This window comes from Saimiri boliviensis, chromosome 1 (genome assembly GCF_048565385.1).
Source record: "Saimiri boliviensis isolate mSaiBol1 chromosome 1, mSaiBol1.pri, whole genome shotgun sequence".
Lineage (NCBI taxonomy): Eukaryota > Metazoa > Chordata > Mammalia > Primates > Cebidae > Saimiri > Saimiri boliviensis.
Genome location: NC_133449.1, coordinates 14778015 through 14796915, shown reverse-complemented (window position 1 = coordinate 14796915; position 18901 = coordinate 14778015). Strand labels below are relative to the sequence as shown.

Below are 18901 nucleotides of genomic sequence, written 5' to 3'. Positions count from 1 at the left end.
GTGCTATTTATTGGTTAAAATCATATATACAAAAATTTCACTTTTGTTCTAACTCATTAACACTGAATATGCAATATGTGATAATGCAGCATTCTTTTGTCTCACTATTATTTAATTCTTTTTTTAAGCTGTCTGTGGAAGTCCGTAAAGAGATAACTAGAAAGGCGATTAAGACAGTCAAACATTTTATTGAGAAGCACAGGAAAAGAAACTCAGAAGATGAAACTCAAGAAGCTGTGGATTCTAAAGTTACCTATGCAGATACTTTGAGTCATCTGGAGCAATCACTTGCTCACCTGGAAACCCTGAGCCATAGTTTCATCGTTTCTCTGAAGAATAGTGAGCAGGTAAAGAAATGGAAACTTCTGGATGCTCACTCTGTATTAATATATTCTTTCTTTTTTCCTTTACAGTTACATTAGTAGTGTTGATAGGGTTTTCAGACTTGCAGATATCCTTGAAAATAGTTCTCAAGCCTTTATTGGTTAACCTCTTATCACCTGATTGTTTGTTCAGTTTCTATTTCTTTCAAAACGATTTTGAGCCACTCGGTACAGTTGATGTGGGGAGATGGAGGCAGTAGGTGACATGGTAGAAGTGGAGATGGTAGCGGGAGTTGAACACTGGATAGCTGCCTGGAGTTGGGGAGTGGTCTCTAAAATTAAGAAATGAGAAGATGGTGGTTCTCAGGCTTTACTTCTAGCTGGTAGAAAAAATAAATAAAAAATAAAATTTTGGTTTTGTTTTTTCCCCCTAATTTTCAGAAAAAAATCAGAAATAGCTTCTTATGTCTACCCTGCTTTTTGTTAAATGTGTACCCTTTCCCTGTTTTTATGTTGCATGTTCCCAAAATAAAATATAACTTCATTATTGAGAGGAATTTTTTGACTACTACAATTGTTCCTAGTTGGTTTCTAGTTTCTTGGTGTCTCAGAAACACCATCATAAAGTTTGGGCTCTCCTGCCTGTGATGAGGTTTGAAGACCCACGTGTTAAGACTGGATGATGAAACCAGAAGCTCTCTGAGGCCCTGAGAGATTTTGTTCTATATTCTAACAATTGTGGGAGTTGAGATAATAGTTTCTATAACTGGAAACAGTGCTTAGTATTTATAAGTGAAAACAGTGCTTAGATATATGAATAATATTCCATTTGCCCTTTAATACTATGGTAAACGAACCTTGTAAGTGGCCATTAACCTCCTCTTTCATTTTTCTTGAACCTTACACATTTATTGAATTGTATTCTTGCCTTGTAGAATGACTAGAAGGATCAGTCAGTGGAGAGTTCAGATAATCCACAAATGGGAGACTTCAAAATTTGCACAAAACATAAATGCAAAGCCCTCATTGAAAAGATAATGGGAAGAACTTAAAAGTTTGAAAGAAATGTTATTTCATTTTGTGTTTGGGAGTGCCTATTTATCTGTCTAACGAATAATGTTAAATAATGGTATAAACAGTGTAGAAGCTTTTGCAGGGAACAAATTGGTTTTACCAATCTTGATTTTATCCTACTGACATTTACAGTACTACAGTTCATAATTATGAGAACTAGAGTAAAATTAGAATCTTCAAGGAAAAGTGATTTATACTTATTAGTGTAAATTTTTAAGTACTTATTTTTTAAATGAACACATTTAAAATTATTTTTAAATTCATATTATCTTTAATATACTTTTTAAAAACCAGAGAATTTGTCATTACTCTCTTTGAAACAAGTATTGTCTTTCTCTCTCTTTCTTTCTTCCTTCTTTCTCTTTCTTTCTTTCTCTTTCCTTCTTTCTCTCTCTCCCTTCCTTTCTTCCTCCCTCTCTCCTTCTCTTTTTCTTTCTTTTTTCTCTTTCTCTTTTTCCTTCCTTCCCTCCTTCCCTCCTTCCTTCCTTCTCTTTCTTTTGTCTTTTTTCTTTCTTTCTTTCTCTTTCTCTCTTTTTCTCTTTCCTTCTTTCCCTTCTTCTCTCCCTCCCTCCCTCCCTTCCTTCCTTCTTTTTCACTTTCTTTTTTCTTTCTTTTCTTTCTTTTTTTCTTTCTTTTTCTTTCCTTTCTTTCTTTTTCTTTCTTTTCTTTCTTTCTTTCTCTTTCTCTCCCTCCCTCCCTCCATCCCTCCATCCCTCCCTCCTTCCTCCATTCCCTTTCCCATTCCCTTTCCCTTTTCCTTTCCTTCTTTTTTTGAGGCAGGGTCTCACTTGTTGCCCAGGCTGCAGTACAGTGGTGTAATCTTGGCTCGCTCACTGCAGCCTCTACCTCCTGGTAGTAATACTCTCACCTCAGCCTCCTGAGTAGCTGGGACTACAGGTGTATGCCACCACACCTAACTAATTTTTTGTATTTTTTGTAGAGACAGAATTTTGTCGTGTTGCCCAGACTGGTCTCAAAGTGCTGGGCTCAAGCTGTGCACCCACCTTGGCCTTCCAGGTGTGAACCACCATGCCCAGCCACAAGTATTATCTTTTATTGCCTGGAATAGTATATGGGGATTCAAGGAGATTATTGATAAAAACGTGTTTGTTTCATCTAAGATATGATATAAAGTACCATATAGCTACTTGTAAGTACCACTCAGACTTTGGATGGTCCATAATAGAAAACTCTTGAGGTTCTTAAATTAGACATTATTTAATTTTATTAAGGCAACTTTTATAGCAAAAGCTGGAAATAACCTCCAACCCCATGCATTTTACCTTTTATAGTTCAGACCTTCATTTTAACTTCCTTAATTATATACCCATTAAAAAAAATCTTATATCCTCATGAAGGTTAATTTAATAAAAATTAAAGGCCTTTATCCTGTAGAGCCTCAGTTCGCTCTTCTCCTAGGTGAGGCTACTAGGAATTGCCCCCTGCTTAATTCATAGGGATTTTTCTGAAATAGAGACTTTCACAGTGCGCAGAATAGTAACATGATACTTTACGTGCACAGCTCCCAGCTTCAGCAGTTACCAAAACGTGCCCAGTCTTCAGGCATCCCACTGCCTTCCCTTACCTTGCTCTTGTGGATTGTGAAGCAAATCGCAGTCGTATTTTTATTTTATTCATAAATACTTCCCTGTCAGTCTCTAAAAGATACTTTAAAATAACCACTAGAACATGATCAGTAGCAAAGAAATTAATAGACATTCTTTAATATCAGATATTCAATTAATATTCAGATTTTTCTCATGGTTGATTTGAAAGACAAAACAGTATATGCAGGATGACAAAGGAAGCTATAAAGAATCTGGAAATTGTTATTAAGTGACTGTATTTGGTATGCCAAAAAAGCAATAGCTTGCCTCTTGTTTCCTAAATTATTTGTTATAATATTTGTTCTTACAGAACGTATCAAAGAGAGGCAGGCAGTGTGGCCTAGGGCAGGGGAATAGACTTTTGGATTCTAAGCTCAGCTAATTGGTAACCATGTGACTTTGGTCATGTTACTTAATCTCTTTGGTCTTTAGTTTCCTTTTTTATAACGTGAAACCAAAAATTCTTGCAGGGTTATTACAAGTATTAATTTAGATATCATATGTATAATACCTGGGATTACATAGTTGTAGCTCAATAGATTATGAATACTATGTGATTGTAGTGCATTAGTAATGATAATAATAGAAAAGCTCAGACTTTGAGCCTTACTTTATTCCTGGAGTACTAAAGAACTAACTTTTATGTTATCTCAGTTCATGTTTGCAATATCCTCTATTCACACAACCCTATTTTCCTCATCCTCATTTTATGGATGTTGAAATTGGAGATCACAAAGGCCCTGTAACCAATGAATAGTAAAGCCGGAATTTGCCCTCAAACATGGATGATCCTGGAGCCTACGCTCTCAGTAACTAACTCATACACGCTCTGTGGTATGGTGTTGCTGCTTGTCATGTATTTGGTTCTAGGCTCTAACTATGTCTGACTTTGTGCATGTAGATACATTTAATTTCTGTTTATTACTTAAGTGTTGATTACTATGTCTTTACAGGAAACCCTGCAAAAATACAGTTACCTCTATGATCTGTCCCGATCAGAAAAAGAGAAACTTCGTGATCAAGCCGTGGCTATTTGTTTAGATGGCCAGCCTCTAGGAATGATTCAGCAGCTGCTGGAGGTGGCAGTTGGTCCTCTTGATATCTCTCCCAAGGATATCGTGCAGAGTGCAATAATGAAAATAATTTCTGCATTGAGGTAAGCTAGAAAGTAGTCATTGCGGAAAACCTCAGGTGACACTTTGTCAGTAATGGTACCTGCTAATGGTTGCTAAAGTATCATCATGCATGTAAAAGCATTTAATAAATTTTGAAGGACTTTACAAAAGTGAGAGATTATTTTTAGAGTTCTCATAGTCTTATGTCTCATTATGAAATGTCTCATTGTTGGTATTGTGTTTGACATCTTAAGAAGCTATGTAATTTCTGTTTGGACCCCCTTTTACAATATTCTCTTGAAATAAGGAAAAGGCCAGAATGGCATTTGACACAGTTAAGTAAGTTTCAGACTGTCCTGGGACTTCAGTATGGTTTTTCAGATCTTACCATTTCTAATTCTCATTCTTTGTAGTAGTGGGAAAATGGTTCCCAGAAGGTTCTTTTGAAAAACACAAGGCAAAGTTAATCATATACTGATGAAGTTAGACATCTGTAAAGTGTCTTTAGACATTATTTACCTGCAATTAATGGCACAGAACCGACAATTGAGAAATCTTTGCTTTGTGTCAATATTCGGGTACCTTTGTAGGAATGTATCCAAGAGGATTAGAAAAGAGAGAAAAGTGAAACTAAGAAAATAATGAGGCAGGTACTTTCTGTGAATAATGCAATTAGGCTAAAAGATTTAGTTATGTTTAATTTATTCTCCTTTTAAGCATTCTTTTTAATTCCGTATTGCTCTTGAGGAACTTTTTGATTAAATGTGTGTCAGTTTGCTTATTATGAGTTTTAGATGTCTATTATAAGAACCAGTGTCCTCTTTCAAATGATGACAGATATGTTTTGACCACATTTTGTACCTTTTGGATTCTCGTTATCTTATTATTTCTTTTTTTTTTCCTTTATTATACTTCAAGTTCTGGGGTACATGTGTGAAACGTGCAGGTTTGTTACATAGGTATACACATGCCATGGTGGTTTGCTTCATCTGTCCCCCCATCATCTATATTAGGTGTTTCTCCTAATGCTATTTTTATTATTTGTTAAACCAAGTTTTAGAGGGAGCTCACAAAAATATGCATTTTGGAAAATTAGTTTTTGATGAATTTAGTTTATTTCTTAAAAATTGCCCCGTTTCATGAATCATTCAAATATGATGAAATAGTTTTACATTAATAAATCTTTGACATAAATTATACTCTCTTTTCCTGCATCCAATTCTACCACTAAAGGTTTGGTTCTGATCCAGTAAATGGTATACTTGGCACACAGAAGACATTTAGTAAATGTGAATTAAATCTTCCAGCAATGGAAGGAAAAGGGAACGTAAGGAATTCAGCTGCCTCTGTTTCTAAGGAAAAGAAATTTTTATTGACAATATTCATAACATTTACCTTTTAGGAGGTTAATAAAATTTAGTAGGCACATGAAAGTAACCGAATCTAGTAGTTGATTTATATCATTAAATTATTTGAAAAACTTACCTAAAATATTTTTTTCCTTTATTGCATTTTCAGGGTTCACTAGTTTCTGCACATAACATCTGTAAAACGGGCATAATAATAGGACTTGCCTCATAGGGTGTTGCATTTGATACGTGGCAGAATATATGTGAACTATTTAGCAATGCCTGGTACTTATTAGTAGCAAGTAAATATTAGTGCTTTTTTAAAAAACTTCAACTGAGGATTTAAATCATTGTTACATTTAGTACTTAAACTAGCTCATATATTTAATGTTCAACCAATATTTTTTGAATGACACAGTGCAAGTAGATTGTGTTATTCTCTTGATAGGAAAAGGTGCATATATTAGACTGAGCTCCTTAAGGGCAGAAAATGTTTCATTAGCGCCTACTGTAGGGCTTGGTACATTTGTAAATAATCACATAGCACAAATGACTATGGGCAGGCAGTATACTATGCCAAAAGCCAACCAGGTTCATTTGAATATGTGAATACCAAGTTTATTTCTGAGACTTGCGTGATCCTTTTCTGAATCAGTTTCTCTCTTTTCACAGTGGAGGCAGTGCTGACCTTGGTGGGCCAAGGGACCCACTGAAGGTTCTGGAAGGTGTTGTTGCAGCGGTCCACGCCAGTGTGGACAAGGGGTAAGACTAGAATAGTATTATTAAATGGCTTTCTTCTTTAAATGGCTTTCCTAAGAGTCTTAGAATTGCTTTTAGTGTCCTTATGTATGAGGCTTCTAAGACTAAGCCACATGTTTAGGTGTTTTCTGAAGGAAGAACTGAGGGACCTGCATGGGCAGAGAGCGGCTCTGCACCTAGAGATGTGGTGTTCTTAGCTCTGTGCTGACCCCACCGGCTCCAGGTCCTGCTTGCCACGGACAGCATTGTTTTCTCTTGCCTCCTTCATAGCCCTTAGAAATAATAATCATTCTGTCAGGGCAGAAACTGCTCTGAGCTTCCTACAAGATAAGGGATTATCATCTCCAGCACATTAACTGTATCGATTAAGTACGGAAATTCCTAGAGTGAGTGTATATGTTCTTTTTAAAAAAGAAAAAAAAAAAAAACACTCTGCCTTGTTTTAGGACTATAAGCCTAAAAGGGTGCTATTTTTAGAAAGAATTTTTCATTCAGGCAAGGTGGTATTGATAAGAAAAAGAGCAACCACAGATGAACAGTTATGCACGTCCTCGAAGTTTACAAAGCTCTTTCCTATGCCCAGTGTCCATGTCAGCCATGTAAGACCTCTCCCCAGTTTTCCTTTTTTAATTGAAAATGTGATAGAGTATAATGAAGATGGATTTGAGAAAACTCCCCATAGTTTCACTTGGTAATATAATTATTTTTATTTGCATGTTATTTACCAGTTATTGTTCAGGTACAGATATCTTTTCATATTGTTTCAATTTAAATGTCTAAACTTTTGTATTCTACCTTACTTACTTGCTATTGTAACACTTTCCATTGATCTTTGTAGATTTAATGATTACTGTGATTATTATTTCTAACAGCTGTATATGTTGTTGCCATTTTCAGAGGAGGACCTAAAAGCTCAGAGAGAGGAACTGATTTGCCCAGAGTCATAGAGCTGGGAAATAGAACCAGGATTCCACCCGGGCTATAAATGATAACATAGTACTCAGATGCTGATGCCTTCAGTCTATTTCCCTGTGTTGCTTTGTGCAGAAGGTTTGAGTGACAGACTATAGAATGAGCTATGTAGGTGAAGATGGAAAATCGCTGCAAGCGGGGGCCTCTGCTTCCTGTGCCTTTTACCTGGCAGTGTTTCTAAATCCCTTTGCTTATCGTTCTTCAGATTGGAAAGTCGCTGTAGCAGTGGCTTATTTAGGCCCCACATTTTAAAAAGAAATGAACGATTCATTGGGTTTACTGTGTGCCATGCTGTGTGTTAAGTCACAAAGGGGTCACATGGGTAACAAATAACCTCTAACCCTGAAGAGTTCACAGTCCTGCCCGGGAGATGAGCTGGCCTGTAGCCATTGTCACTGTGCTGTACGGAAAGCAGAGTGGAGGGAGTAGTGGGGCAGGATACGCAGGGGTGACACACAGCAGGTCAGTGAAAGAAGAGTCTGTTTGGAGGAGGTAGATGAGGGTATTCCAGGCTGAGGAAGCTGCCTGAGCAACTGTACACGCAGCAGGTAGCAGAGCAGGCAGAGATGCTGTATAGGAAACACTCATCCTCCTTCGGGGCCCATCTCACTGCTGCCATCTCATTCCCAGCTTCTCAGTGACTTCTCAGCCATCAGCTCCCCTGGAGCTGCCTTCAGCAGCACAGCTTCTCTCAGGCCAGGCTGACTCTGGATCCTGGCCTCCCAAGATGAAAGGGTCTCAACAGGTGCTGTTTTAGGCCCCTTTAAATTGGGCTCCTTAGTCCTGTCTCACTGGGACATCTCAGGAATATTAAAAGGCAGTGTGTTTTCTTAGTGAATTTTAGCCACATATACAGAAGAATCCAATTTGAGACTCACTCTAATACAGAGAATTTTTTAAGGTTCGAAGAAGACATTAGGGAGTGGAGAAACAGAACAAGAATAACAAAGCCTTCTTAACAACAATAACAAAAAAACTTCAGTGAACTTTTCTTTCTTTTGCCTAAAAAACAGAAGAAAGACAAAGCCATAACTTTAATTTTGGCAAGCACTTTTTGAATCTGCAGTTAAACCTAACACTCTTTGTTTGGGTTTCTCTTCCCAATAATGTGTGTGGCAGTATTATGTACCTAATTTCTTTTTAAGCACTTTATGCATTACTCACATATCTTCTTCATCTTTTTTTTTTTTTTTTTCCGCCGAGATGGAATTTCACTCTTGTTGCCCAAGGGAGTACAATGACGTGATCTCAGCTCATTGCAACCTCCACCTCCCTGCCTCAGCCTCCTGAGTAGCTGGGATTACAGGTACCTACCACCATGCCTTGTATTTTTAGTAGAGCGGGGTTTTGCCGTGTTGGGCAGGCTGGTCTCGAACACCTGACCTCAGGTGATCCACCCACCTCAGCCTCCCAAAGTGTTGAAATTACAGGCATGAGCCACCGCACCCAGCCCACATATCCTTTTATCTTTTTATGTTGGTGCAAATCTTATTTGCTTTTTTTAATTCAATTTTTTTATATTATATAATTTACACATAATAATTGTACACCTTTATGTGTTACAGTGTAATATTTCTTTTTCTTCTTTTTTTTTTTTGAGACTGAGTCTCGCATTGTTGCCCAGGCTGGAGTGCTATGGTGCAATCTCGGCTCACTGCGACTTCCACCTCCTGGGTTCAAGTGATTCTCCTGCCTCAGACTCCTGAGTAGCTAGGATTACAAGTGCCCGCACTATGCCCAGCTAATTTTTGTTTTAGTAGAGACAGGGTTTTACCATGTTGGCCAGGCTGGTATTGAACTCCTGACCTCAGGTGATCTGCCCACCTCAGCCTCCCAAAGTGCTGGGATTATAAGCATGAGCCACCGCATCTGGCCTATAATATTTCAATGAATGTATACACAGTGTAATGATAAAATTGGTATAATTACCATATCCATCACTTTAAACATTAATCATTTCTTTGTGGTGACAGCATTCGAATTCTTCTCTTCTAGTGATCTTGAAATATACAATACATTGGTATTTGCTGTAATTCATCCTGCTATATAAATAAGACACCAAAACTTACTCTTCCTGCCCAACTGTAACTTTGTGCCTATTGAACATCTTCTCCCAGCACTCCACACTTCACTCCCAGCTTCTGGTAACCACCATTCTACTCCCACTTCCATGAAATCAACTTTTTTAGATTCCACATGAGTGAGATCATGTGATATTTGCCTCTGTGCCTGGCTCATTTCATTTGATGTAATGTCCTCCAGGTTCATCCATCTTACTGCAAATGACAGGATTCCACTGTTCTGTGGCTGAATAGTATTTATATATATGATACTTTCTTTATCCATGAACATTAGATGGGCATTTAGGTTGATTCCATATCTTGGCTGTTGTGAATAGCACCGCAATAAACATGGGTGTGCAGAAGTTTCTTCAGCATACGGATTTCATTCCCTTTGGGTATATACTCAGTAACAGGATTGCTATATCAAATGGTAGTCCTGTTTTCAATTTTAGGGACACCTCCATGCTGTTTCCCATAGCAGCAACTAATTTACATTCCCATCAACAGTGTATAAGGGTCCCCTTTTCTCTGCATCCTGGCCAGCATTTGTTATTTTTTGTCTTAACTGGGGGAAAGTGAAAACTCATTGTCATTTTGATTACATTTCCTTGATGATTAGTGATGTTGAGCATTTTTTTTTCCCATATATTTATTGGGTGTTTGTATATGTTTTTTTGAGAAATGTCTCTTCAGCTCTATTGCTTCTTTTAAGTCATGTTGTTCATATTGAGTTGTTTGAGTTCCCTGTATATCGTGAATATTAATGCCTTATCAGATGTATAATTTACAAATACTTTCTCCAATTATAGGTTGTCTCTTCGCTTTATTGATTGTTTCCTTTAATATCCAAAGCTTTATAGTTTGATGTAATTCAAAGTAATGTCTGTTTTTGCTTTTGTTGCCTATGCCTTTGAGGTCATATTCAAAATACCTTTGCTCAGTCTAATTTTATAAAATGTTTGTCTTATGTTTTCTTCTAGTAGTTTTATGTTTTAGGGTTTTACATTTAAGTCTTTAATTCATTTAGAGTTGATATTTGTAATATATGGTGAGAGAAGTCCAGTTTCATTCTTTTTCATGTGGTTACCTAATTTTCTCAACATCATTTATTGAAGAGGCTGTCCTTTTTCCAGTGTGTGTTCTTGGAGCCTTTGTCAAAAATCAGTTGCAGTAAGTGGTTATGTTCCATTTGTAAGTGTATTTGTTTTTATGTCACTACCATGTTGTTTTGGTTACCGTAGCTTTGTTGTATATTTGAATTCAAGCAGTGTGATGCCTGCCCCCAGCTGTGTTTGTTTTAGGTATCCAGGGTCTTTTGCCTTTCCATATGAATTTTAAGTGTTTTTTTCTGTTTCTGTGAAGAATGCCATTGATATTGTGCTAGGGATTGCATTGAATCTGTAACACACTTTGGGTATTATGGATGTTTTAACAGTATTCTTCCAATCCATGAACATGGAATATCGTTCCATTTGTTTGTGTCTTCTTCCGTTTTTTTATCAGTGTTTTATAGTTTTCATTGTTGAGGTCTTTTACCTCCTTGGTTAAGTTTATTATTAAATATTTTTTTCACAGCTGTCTTATCAATGAAAGTGCTTTCTTAATGTCGTCTTCAGATTGTTTGCTATTGGCATATAGAAATGCTGCTGATTTTTGTATATTGATTTTGTATCTGCAGCTTGACTAAATTCATAATAGATGCTGAAAAAGCATTCCATAAAATTCAACATCCCTTCATGATAAAACTCAACAAGCTGAGTATGGAAGGAACATAACACAGTAAAGCCCATCTGTGTCAAACCCAGAGCTAACATCATCCTTAATGAGGAAAAGTTGAAAGTTTTTCTTCCCAGGTTGGAACAAGACAAGGATGCCTATTTTCACCACTTTTATTCAACATAGCACTAGAATTTCTATTCAGAGCAATAAGACAAGAGCAAGAAGTAAAAGGCATCCAAATGGGAAGGGAGAAAGTCAAATTGTCCCTGTTTGTACACAGCATGATCATCTATATAGAAAATCCTGAAGACTCCAAAAAAAAAGTGTTAGAATCATTTACTCTTTGTCTGCAGCTTCTGCCTCACCCGGAAAACTCTCTTTTCCTCTTCTTTTATCTATGCTAATATTAAGTAACTTAAAATTATAACACCTAGACAGGCCACCTGTACAGATGGCTTTCTTTTCAGTTTAATCACATTCTTGCCTCTAGACATGAGAGTTGAGTGTTTTAAGGTTTTTAAATTAGCCAAAGACCTTTCATAACATCTACATTTAAAGGTAGGACAAAGGAATCAATTATTTGTGCATGTGAAATTTCTTTTTTGTATGTATATGCTATCTGACGTATATTTGTAACATCATAAATTTAAAAAATATAATATCAGTTTCCTGTTTGTGTCAAGAATTTGTTTGCTTAAGAAAAATAAGTCTTTTTTTTTAAAAAAATTAACAGCTAAGAATGTTCTAAAAGAATGTATCTTTTTTAAACCTGGAATTAAGAAAATACTGCTGTTAAATATTTTTAAAAACAAGCAAACAAACAAAAAATCCTAATGAGCATCTACTTCCTCTATGCCAAACCTTTGAAAAGATGCTATTCAGTAACTCACTTAGTTCTCAGAACAACCTTATCATACAGAAATTGTCATCTGCATTTCACAGTTTAGGAAATGAAGCTCAGAGAGGTATGCATTTCTCTCACCATATCACCTCCATTTGACATTGAAGAGCCAGCACAGGAAAGTAAAGCAGTTCTTCTCACACTTAATTCTGCATAGGAATTGCCTGGGGATCTTATTAAAATACAGATTTTGATTGAATAGGTCTGGGTGGGGCCTGAAATTCTCCGTCTCTAACCAGCTCCCAAGTGATATCCAGTCCACGGAAGAACTTTGAGTAGCCAGTTCCTGGGCATGACTTCCCCCACCTTTCTTGTGGCTTTGACATGCTTCCCTCTGCCTTTGCCTTATTTCCCTTTCTACTTCTTGCCTTCATCTAGCTTTAAAATCTTCCTAACAAGAATGTCTCACAAGCACGAGCCAGTATATTCGTGATTCTCAAAAAGATGTATAGAATTAAATTCACTCAGATAACAGGTAATTAATGCAGAATTCCTGTGTGCAATATTCAAAAAAAGAAGAAAGATTTCCTTTAAAACTATTGAGTTTTGGAGAGTTTTGATTGTTTAAATTTCTATTTCACCACAGTGTCAGCTTCAGCTGCCTTCAAGTTTCATATAAATATTGAATAGTGTCACGTAATTCAGACTTTAGTAAACTCTTTGCTATTATCTAGGGATTTCACATATTTTTAAAGAGGAAAGAAAGAGAGAAAAATGAAAGAGAAGAAAGAACGGCCCACCTAGAGCAAATTGAATCTGATTTTTATTTTCCTCTTTCTGCTCTGTGAGGCAAAGTAAATCATCCAGTGTTCTCTGAGCACCTGCAGTGCAGGGGGCCTTATGTTCTGTAGGTTTGAGCCCTCCCGAATGCCATGGTCACACCCCAGGATGGTGGATCCACTCCGTTACTGCAGTATTTCTTAGATCACTTCAGGCCGTATTTACCACTATCAGCTCTGCCATGTTACAGCAAGGTGTGCCCACGCTTTCATTGATGAGTGAAGCCCAGCAAGATACTCTTTTATTTTCTTATTTTCGTTATGCCTGCAGTTCTCCAGGAATCCAGGAAAATATTCTGGGTTGGCATATATTTGAAAGCAGCCACAAAGAAGTTATTAGTATTTATCAGGAGTCAAGCTCCCAGAAATTTTTCTTTTAATATAACTTGATGGTGATTTTCTTAAAGTCACCCTTTTTATATTGCTACAGTATCATTCACACATTGGTTTGTTTGCAGTTACCTCGTATTCCTTGCCCATTGCCCCTGATTGCTTCATAGGAGCTGATAAATAGAAGACATTCTCCTGGGAAATAATCTGCCCCACCTGCTCCATATGTCGTGAGGAGAGTGTGCATAGTATGTGGGTCAGTTCATTAATGGAGGCACGGGGCGGACGTGGAATGAGTGTTGGTGTCCCCCACTGTTAGCTCACTTATATGTACTCTGCCCTCCCTCCGCTGGGCTTCAGAGGAGGTAGGCAGTGGGAGAGCCTGGGGGGAAGTAGAGTCTCAGCCAGGCCTTGTCTGAAGGAGGCAGCTGCTGCCGTGGCCGAAGCTTGTTTTTGCCACTGTGTTCCTGTCATCCAGTTTTTAAACAGGAGCTGGAACATCCTGACTCTGTGTATGTGTCTGTGAAATTCCTTAATTTTGAAGCACTGGCATCTCCTGTGCAAGCCAGCCACAAAATCTGGTTGCCAGATTCTTTCAATATGAAAGAGACCTAATGTCCCTTCAGGCATTCAAATTCTATGGCATTTACATTTAAAAGAAATCTCAAATGTGTGTGTTTTGCTTGCTTGAATGCAGGCTTGCTTTCTTGCATTCTCAAATAAGAACATTTTCTTTTGATTAGTGCATCATTATTTATAAAATGCTTTTGTATTTACCATCTCCTTTAATGGACTTTATTTGAATTTAAGTTTGGGTTATCTTTGTATGTGTATGCCATGCAGAACCCAAAAACTCTCTTACTGAGGATTCACTTATTTATATTCTTAAAATCTGTCTTCTTGCTTTGATTCAAGAATTTCCTTTGGTTGACATTTCCCTTCCATTTTTTTTGTACTTCTGTGAATGTCCTTTCAGGCTACATTACATTATAGGGACATGCCAGATGAATAGTCATTCTGCCTGAGAGTAACACAGCCTCAAATTAGTCATTCAGTGAACATATTTTTGTTGTCATTGATGGTGTTGCTGTTCTTTTGTGTTAGTTGAGCTATTTATGTATTCTACATGACTTCTTATCTTTTGGACCAAAACTGATTACATGTGTGTTTCCTTTATTAGCTGATTTTTAAAAATAGTGTACTAAATTATCCTTTGCAGTATAATATAACCTCCCCAAGCCTCCTTATAGGGAAAAAGGTGGAAGCAATTCTCTGTGTGTTTATCGTGAAATTATGAGAGATTTTCTCTTTTATCTATTTCATGACTTCTTTTTTTAATTGAGATGGAGTCTCTGTTGCCAGGCTGGAATGCAGTGGCATGATCTTAGCTCACTGCCACCTCTGACTCCCTGGTTCAAGGGATTCTCCTGCCTGAGCCTTGCAAGTAGCTAGGATTACAAGCACGTGCCACCACATCCAGCTAATTTTCATATTTTTAGTAGAGACAGGGTTTCACCATGTTGGCCAGAATGGTCTCTGTCTCCTGACCTCGGGATCCACCTGCCCCAGCCTCCCAAAATGTATTTTTATGACTTTTAAAAATCAATTGTATTACCCTTATAGTGAAGTAAATATGCTTTGAAATAATGCTGTTCTTTTTTAATTTTTAAATTCATTGAGTCCTCTCCTTGCTTTCAGAAAAGATGAGAAATGGAATCACTTTCCTTCTTCCTATTCTAGTTTTTTACATCATAAAAGTTATAATTGCTGTTTTTTACCTGTTTATCTTGAAAAACTTCAAACCCCTATAAAAATGACAAGGATAAAAAAAAATGCGAATATACTCTTCCCCTTGATTCGTCAGTCGTTAACATTTTATCATGATTCTTGCTCTCTGTTTCCCTCTGTGTATGTTTGTGTGTATTGGTTTGTGTATTTCCTGAACCATAAGAGTGACTGCATTTTAAGAACTCAATTTGAAATCAAAATGTAAGCAATTTTGAAACTAAAATCTTCAGGAGATTGTATCTAGTCAGTGTCCTTGACAGCTTTTAATAAAGAGCAGCCTTTCATTTCTGTGTAGTTGTATCGAGCACCACTATTAGTGAAGTGCATCTGACATGGTGCTTCTAGAACATAATGCTTCTATATTAGGAAGGAATTCTCATAATTTTATTATATATTTGAACTATCATCACAAAATAAGAGCATGTTCCTTTAAAACAGGCATCCCCAAACTACGGCCCACGGGCCACATGCAGCCCCCTGAGGCCATTTATCCGGCCCCCTGCTGCACTTCAGGAAGGGGCACCTCTTTCATTGGTGGTCAGTGAGAGGAGCACAGTATGTGGCGGCCCTCCAACAGTCTGAGGGACAGTGAACTGGCCCCCTGTGTAAAAAGTTTGGGGACGCCTGCTCTAAAATGTCAGATGTTATTAGCTGCACAGTAAGTTGTAATGTAATATGAACTAATTTGATTTAATAACTGGAAAAATATTATAGTAATAATCTATATCTCATCATAGCTGAGTAATTTTAACCCACTGCCACACTGTTCTGGAATATACCCGTTTAGTTCAGTAGCATTGTGTAGTAATTGACAAGGCAGGCAGATAGTTCAGGTTCAGATATTGGTGCCACTACTTACTGTGTGACCTTGGACAAATTTTTTATTTTTACCTTTTTAAAATTTTAGATAAACATCATCCAAATCAAAATGCCATAGGCAAATTCTTAAATCCAAGATTGTTACCTCATCCACAAATTGGAGATGTTAACAGTATACAAGGAGAAGATAGTTGTGATGAAGTGTAATTCATGGTGCATAGTAAGCCTTCAGAAGTTATTATTAATATTGTTTCATTCTTATTCACCATATTGGGGGCTTTGGTTATTATTATAACTTCCAACTTGTCTTCATGACAACTGCTTCCTTACATTCTAGCTTTTCCTACTTATCTCTTCTTGGCCCTTGGGTAGGAGGGCCAAAAAAATCAGCTTCATTTTATGTGAAACTGGTTAGGACTTATTGTCAGAAAGGGCTTTAAATTACTTTCTTCCTGAATTAGACGGCTTCAGGCCTTCATCAAAAGTGCTTTAGTCTGCCCCAACCCATACATTTCTCTAATCGCTAACATGATTTTGATGTTTCACTGCTCAGAAATCCTCTATAATTCCCATTTCATGCAAAAAAAAAAAAAAATCACATATCCTTAATAATAATGGTTGATTTTAATTGGAGCACTTAGTTATATGCCAGATATTGTATTACATGCCTTACGTTTATTATTTTATTTTATGTTTCTGTTTAATTTCTCAACAACCCCATGAGGAAAGTATTGCCATCCATCTCCAGTATACAAATAAGGAAACTGAGGCCCTGATATACTGAGTGACTTCTTGGTCAAAGTAACATTGTCAGGAAGTGGCAAATGTGAGCACTGGGTCTGGGCCTGGCACCTCCAGAGCCTGTGCTTTCAAAGAATTAAACTGCACCGCCTTTTCAGCCTTGTATTTAGTCTCTTGGTTACCTAGGTGAGAAGGCCTATCCTTCCTTAGCCTTCTCTCACCTAATTTACCACCCACACATCTGTGCTTTAGTCTCTCCCTGAACATTCTTTATCCTTTGAACTCTTTTGCTGTTTTTTGCTCGCTGTTCTGTGTCTGGATTATATTTTCCCACACTTCCATTTATATACATACTAATTATCCTGTTCAGATGCCTCATCCTCTCTGAAGCCTTTTGGGGTTCTATTCACTCTTCCTCCAAAATAGTTGTTCACATTTATATTAGTGATTTGGATAATAGTCACTTCTAAAGTCTTGCTATTCCATGGTATTATTAGTTCTTTGAAGGCAGAGACCATGTAATTTTTTAAATCTCTGTATCATTAAGCACAAACTATAGTGCTTTGATGCTGCTGATAATTACTGTGATGATTCTTATTATGACAATGATGGTTACTATTTATTAAGTACTTCCTCTGTGCCACATAATTTGCTAGGTGCTTTGTAAATGCTATCTTGGTTCCACAGACTCCAGGGGACACACTCTTGGGACCTTTGTCTGTGTCACTATAACCTGGGAAGGATAATATTTATGATTTTTATCTAGAGTTCTTGGGAAAGTCTGTGGCCAGGATTCAGTTAGGGCCATCAGATTTTTTTTTTTTTTTTTTTTGAGACGGAGTTTCGCTCTTGTTACCCAGGCTGGAGTGCAATGGCGCGATCTCGGCTCACCGCAACCTCCACCTCCTGGGTTCAGGCAATTCTCCTGCCTCAGCCTCCTGAGTAGCTGGGATTACAGGAACGCGCCACCATGCCCAGCTAATTTTTTGTATTTTTAGTAGAGACTGGGTTTCACCATGTTGACCAGGATGGTCTCGATCTCTTGACCTCGTGATCCACCCGCCTCAGCCTCCCAAAGTGCTGGGATTACAGGCTTGAGCCACCGCACCCGGCCCATCAGATTTTTTTTTAATGGTCTTTCCATTACATTGTGCTATCTGTACACCTTGCAAAAGGTTCACCAGAAATATTTGTAGCATTCTATTCTTGCACCCTAATTATTTCCATTTCTGATAAATATTAAGGAGTCTTAAAGACAAAATTAACAACTGACTTGCTACATTTAGGAAACTCTTAAACCAGTTGTCCACAATATATTGTAGTTTCCTTTACTCTTAAATACAAATAATTCTGTCTTTTAAATTACCATAAGATAACATTTGACAAGTATATTAGATAATACATACTAAGAGACATACTACTCAGTGGCATTGTAGAATTTTATTCTCAGAAGTTAAAAAAAAAAAGTCTTGTAATCTTATCAGAGCATGGGATTTGATTTAAGGTCAGTCAGACCGGCACTCAGTCTAGGTGATTTATAGCTAAAAGCCTCAGAAGGCTCTAGTTACAACAAAACCTGTATAATTCAGGGCTTTAGCATGGGTCTCTGAGCCCCTGCGGAAGTGAGTCTTCTCTATGGATAACCCCTTAAGAGTTATAGATAATAATCCATTGACATAATCAAATAAGATATTCATCTGGGGTTACAGGAAAAGAGATTCCAGTACTAGATGGAACATTGTACAAACTGTCCCCTTTTCTGAAACATCTACACTCCACAGTCCTATAATAAGCAAGTATTCATATTTTACTTTTGTAGTATAAAATTTGATACTCTTACAACATATTGAAATTCTAATCATCTGGGAAAAGTGGTAGAAGGAACTTGAGCTTTGGGGTCATACCGCACTATTATACATTCGTGTGGGCATATTATATCACTTCCCTGAAGTTTGTTGGTTCAGCTGTAAAAAGTAGCTTATGATACCTGCTTTGCTTAATTATTGTCAACTAGTAATCATGTATATAAAATTACTACAATGGAATCTTGCACTATTGGTATTATTAACAGAAATAAGTTACTAGTTATAAAATTTCGAAGTAAACTAAGCCAAGGTAATGTGTCTGCTTTATATAACTCATTTTAATAAGATGCTGTTTAAAAATTACATTCATTTTACATAGGTTTTAAATACCTAATACAGTTTGCTGTAAGCCATTTAAAAACTAAAATTTTTCCTTTCAAGAGGAAAAAGATGAAGTCACCCAGCAAACAAGGGTTAGGTCGGTGACCACATTTGATTACTGGAAGGGGGAAAATAAGACTTAGGAGTTTACACACACCTCTGGGTTTCGCCCTGCAGAGAGGAGCTGGTTTCGTCTGAGGACCTGCTGGAGTGGCTGCGGCCTTTCTGTGCTGAGGACGCCTGGCCGGTGCGGCCCCGCATTCATGTGCTGCAGATTTTGGGGCAATCGTTTCACCTAACTGAGGAGGACAGCAAGCTCCTCGTGTTCTTTAGAACTGAAGCCATTCTCAAAGCCTCTTGGCCCCAGAGACAGGTA

The 18901-nt window shown here is 37.4% G+C and overlaps 1 protein-coding gene across 3 annotated transcripts in view; it reads left to right on the top strand.

Annotated features, from left to right (window-relative positions):
- Window positions 1-18901, top strand: part of NBAS (NBAS subunit of NRZ tethering complex) — a 420713-nt gene that overhangs the window by 307822 nt on the left and 93990 nt on the right. For all 3 annotated transcript variants that reach the window (XM_074394213.1, XM_003935214.4, XM_074394217.1), the window contains 4 exons: window positions 129-347; window positions 3958-4160; window positions 6141-6230; window positions 18703-18898. In XM_074394213.1, the coding sequence (XP_074250314.1) occupies window positions 129-347; window positions 3958-4160; window positions 6141-6230; window positions 18703-18898 (708 nt within the window). The remainder of the gene's footprint in view (window positions 1-128; window positions 348-3957; window positions 4161-6140; window positions 6231-18702; window positions 18899-18901) is intronic.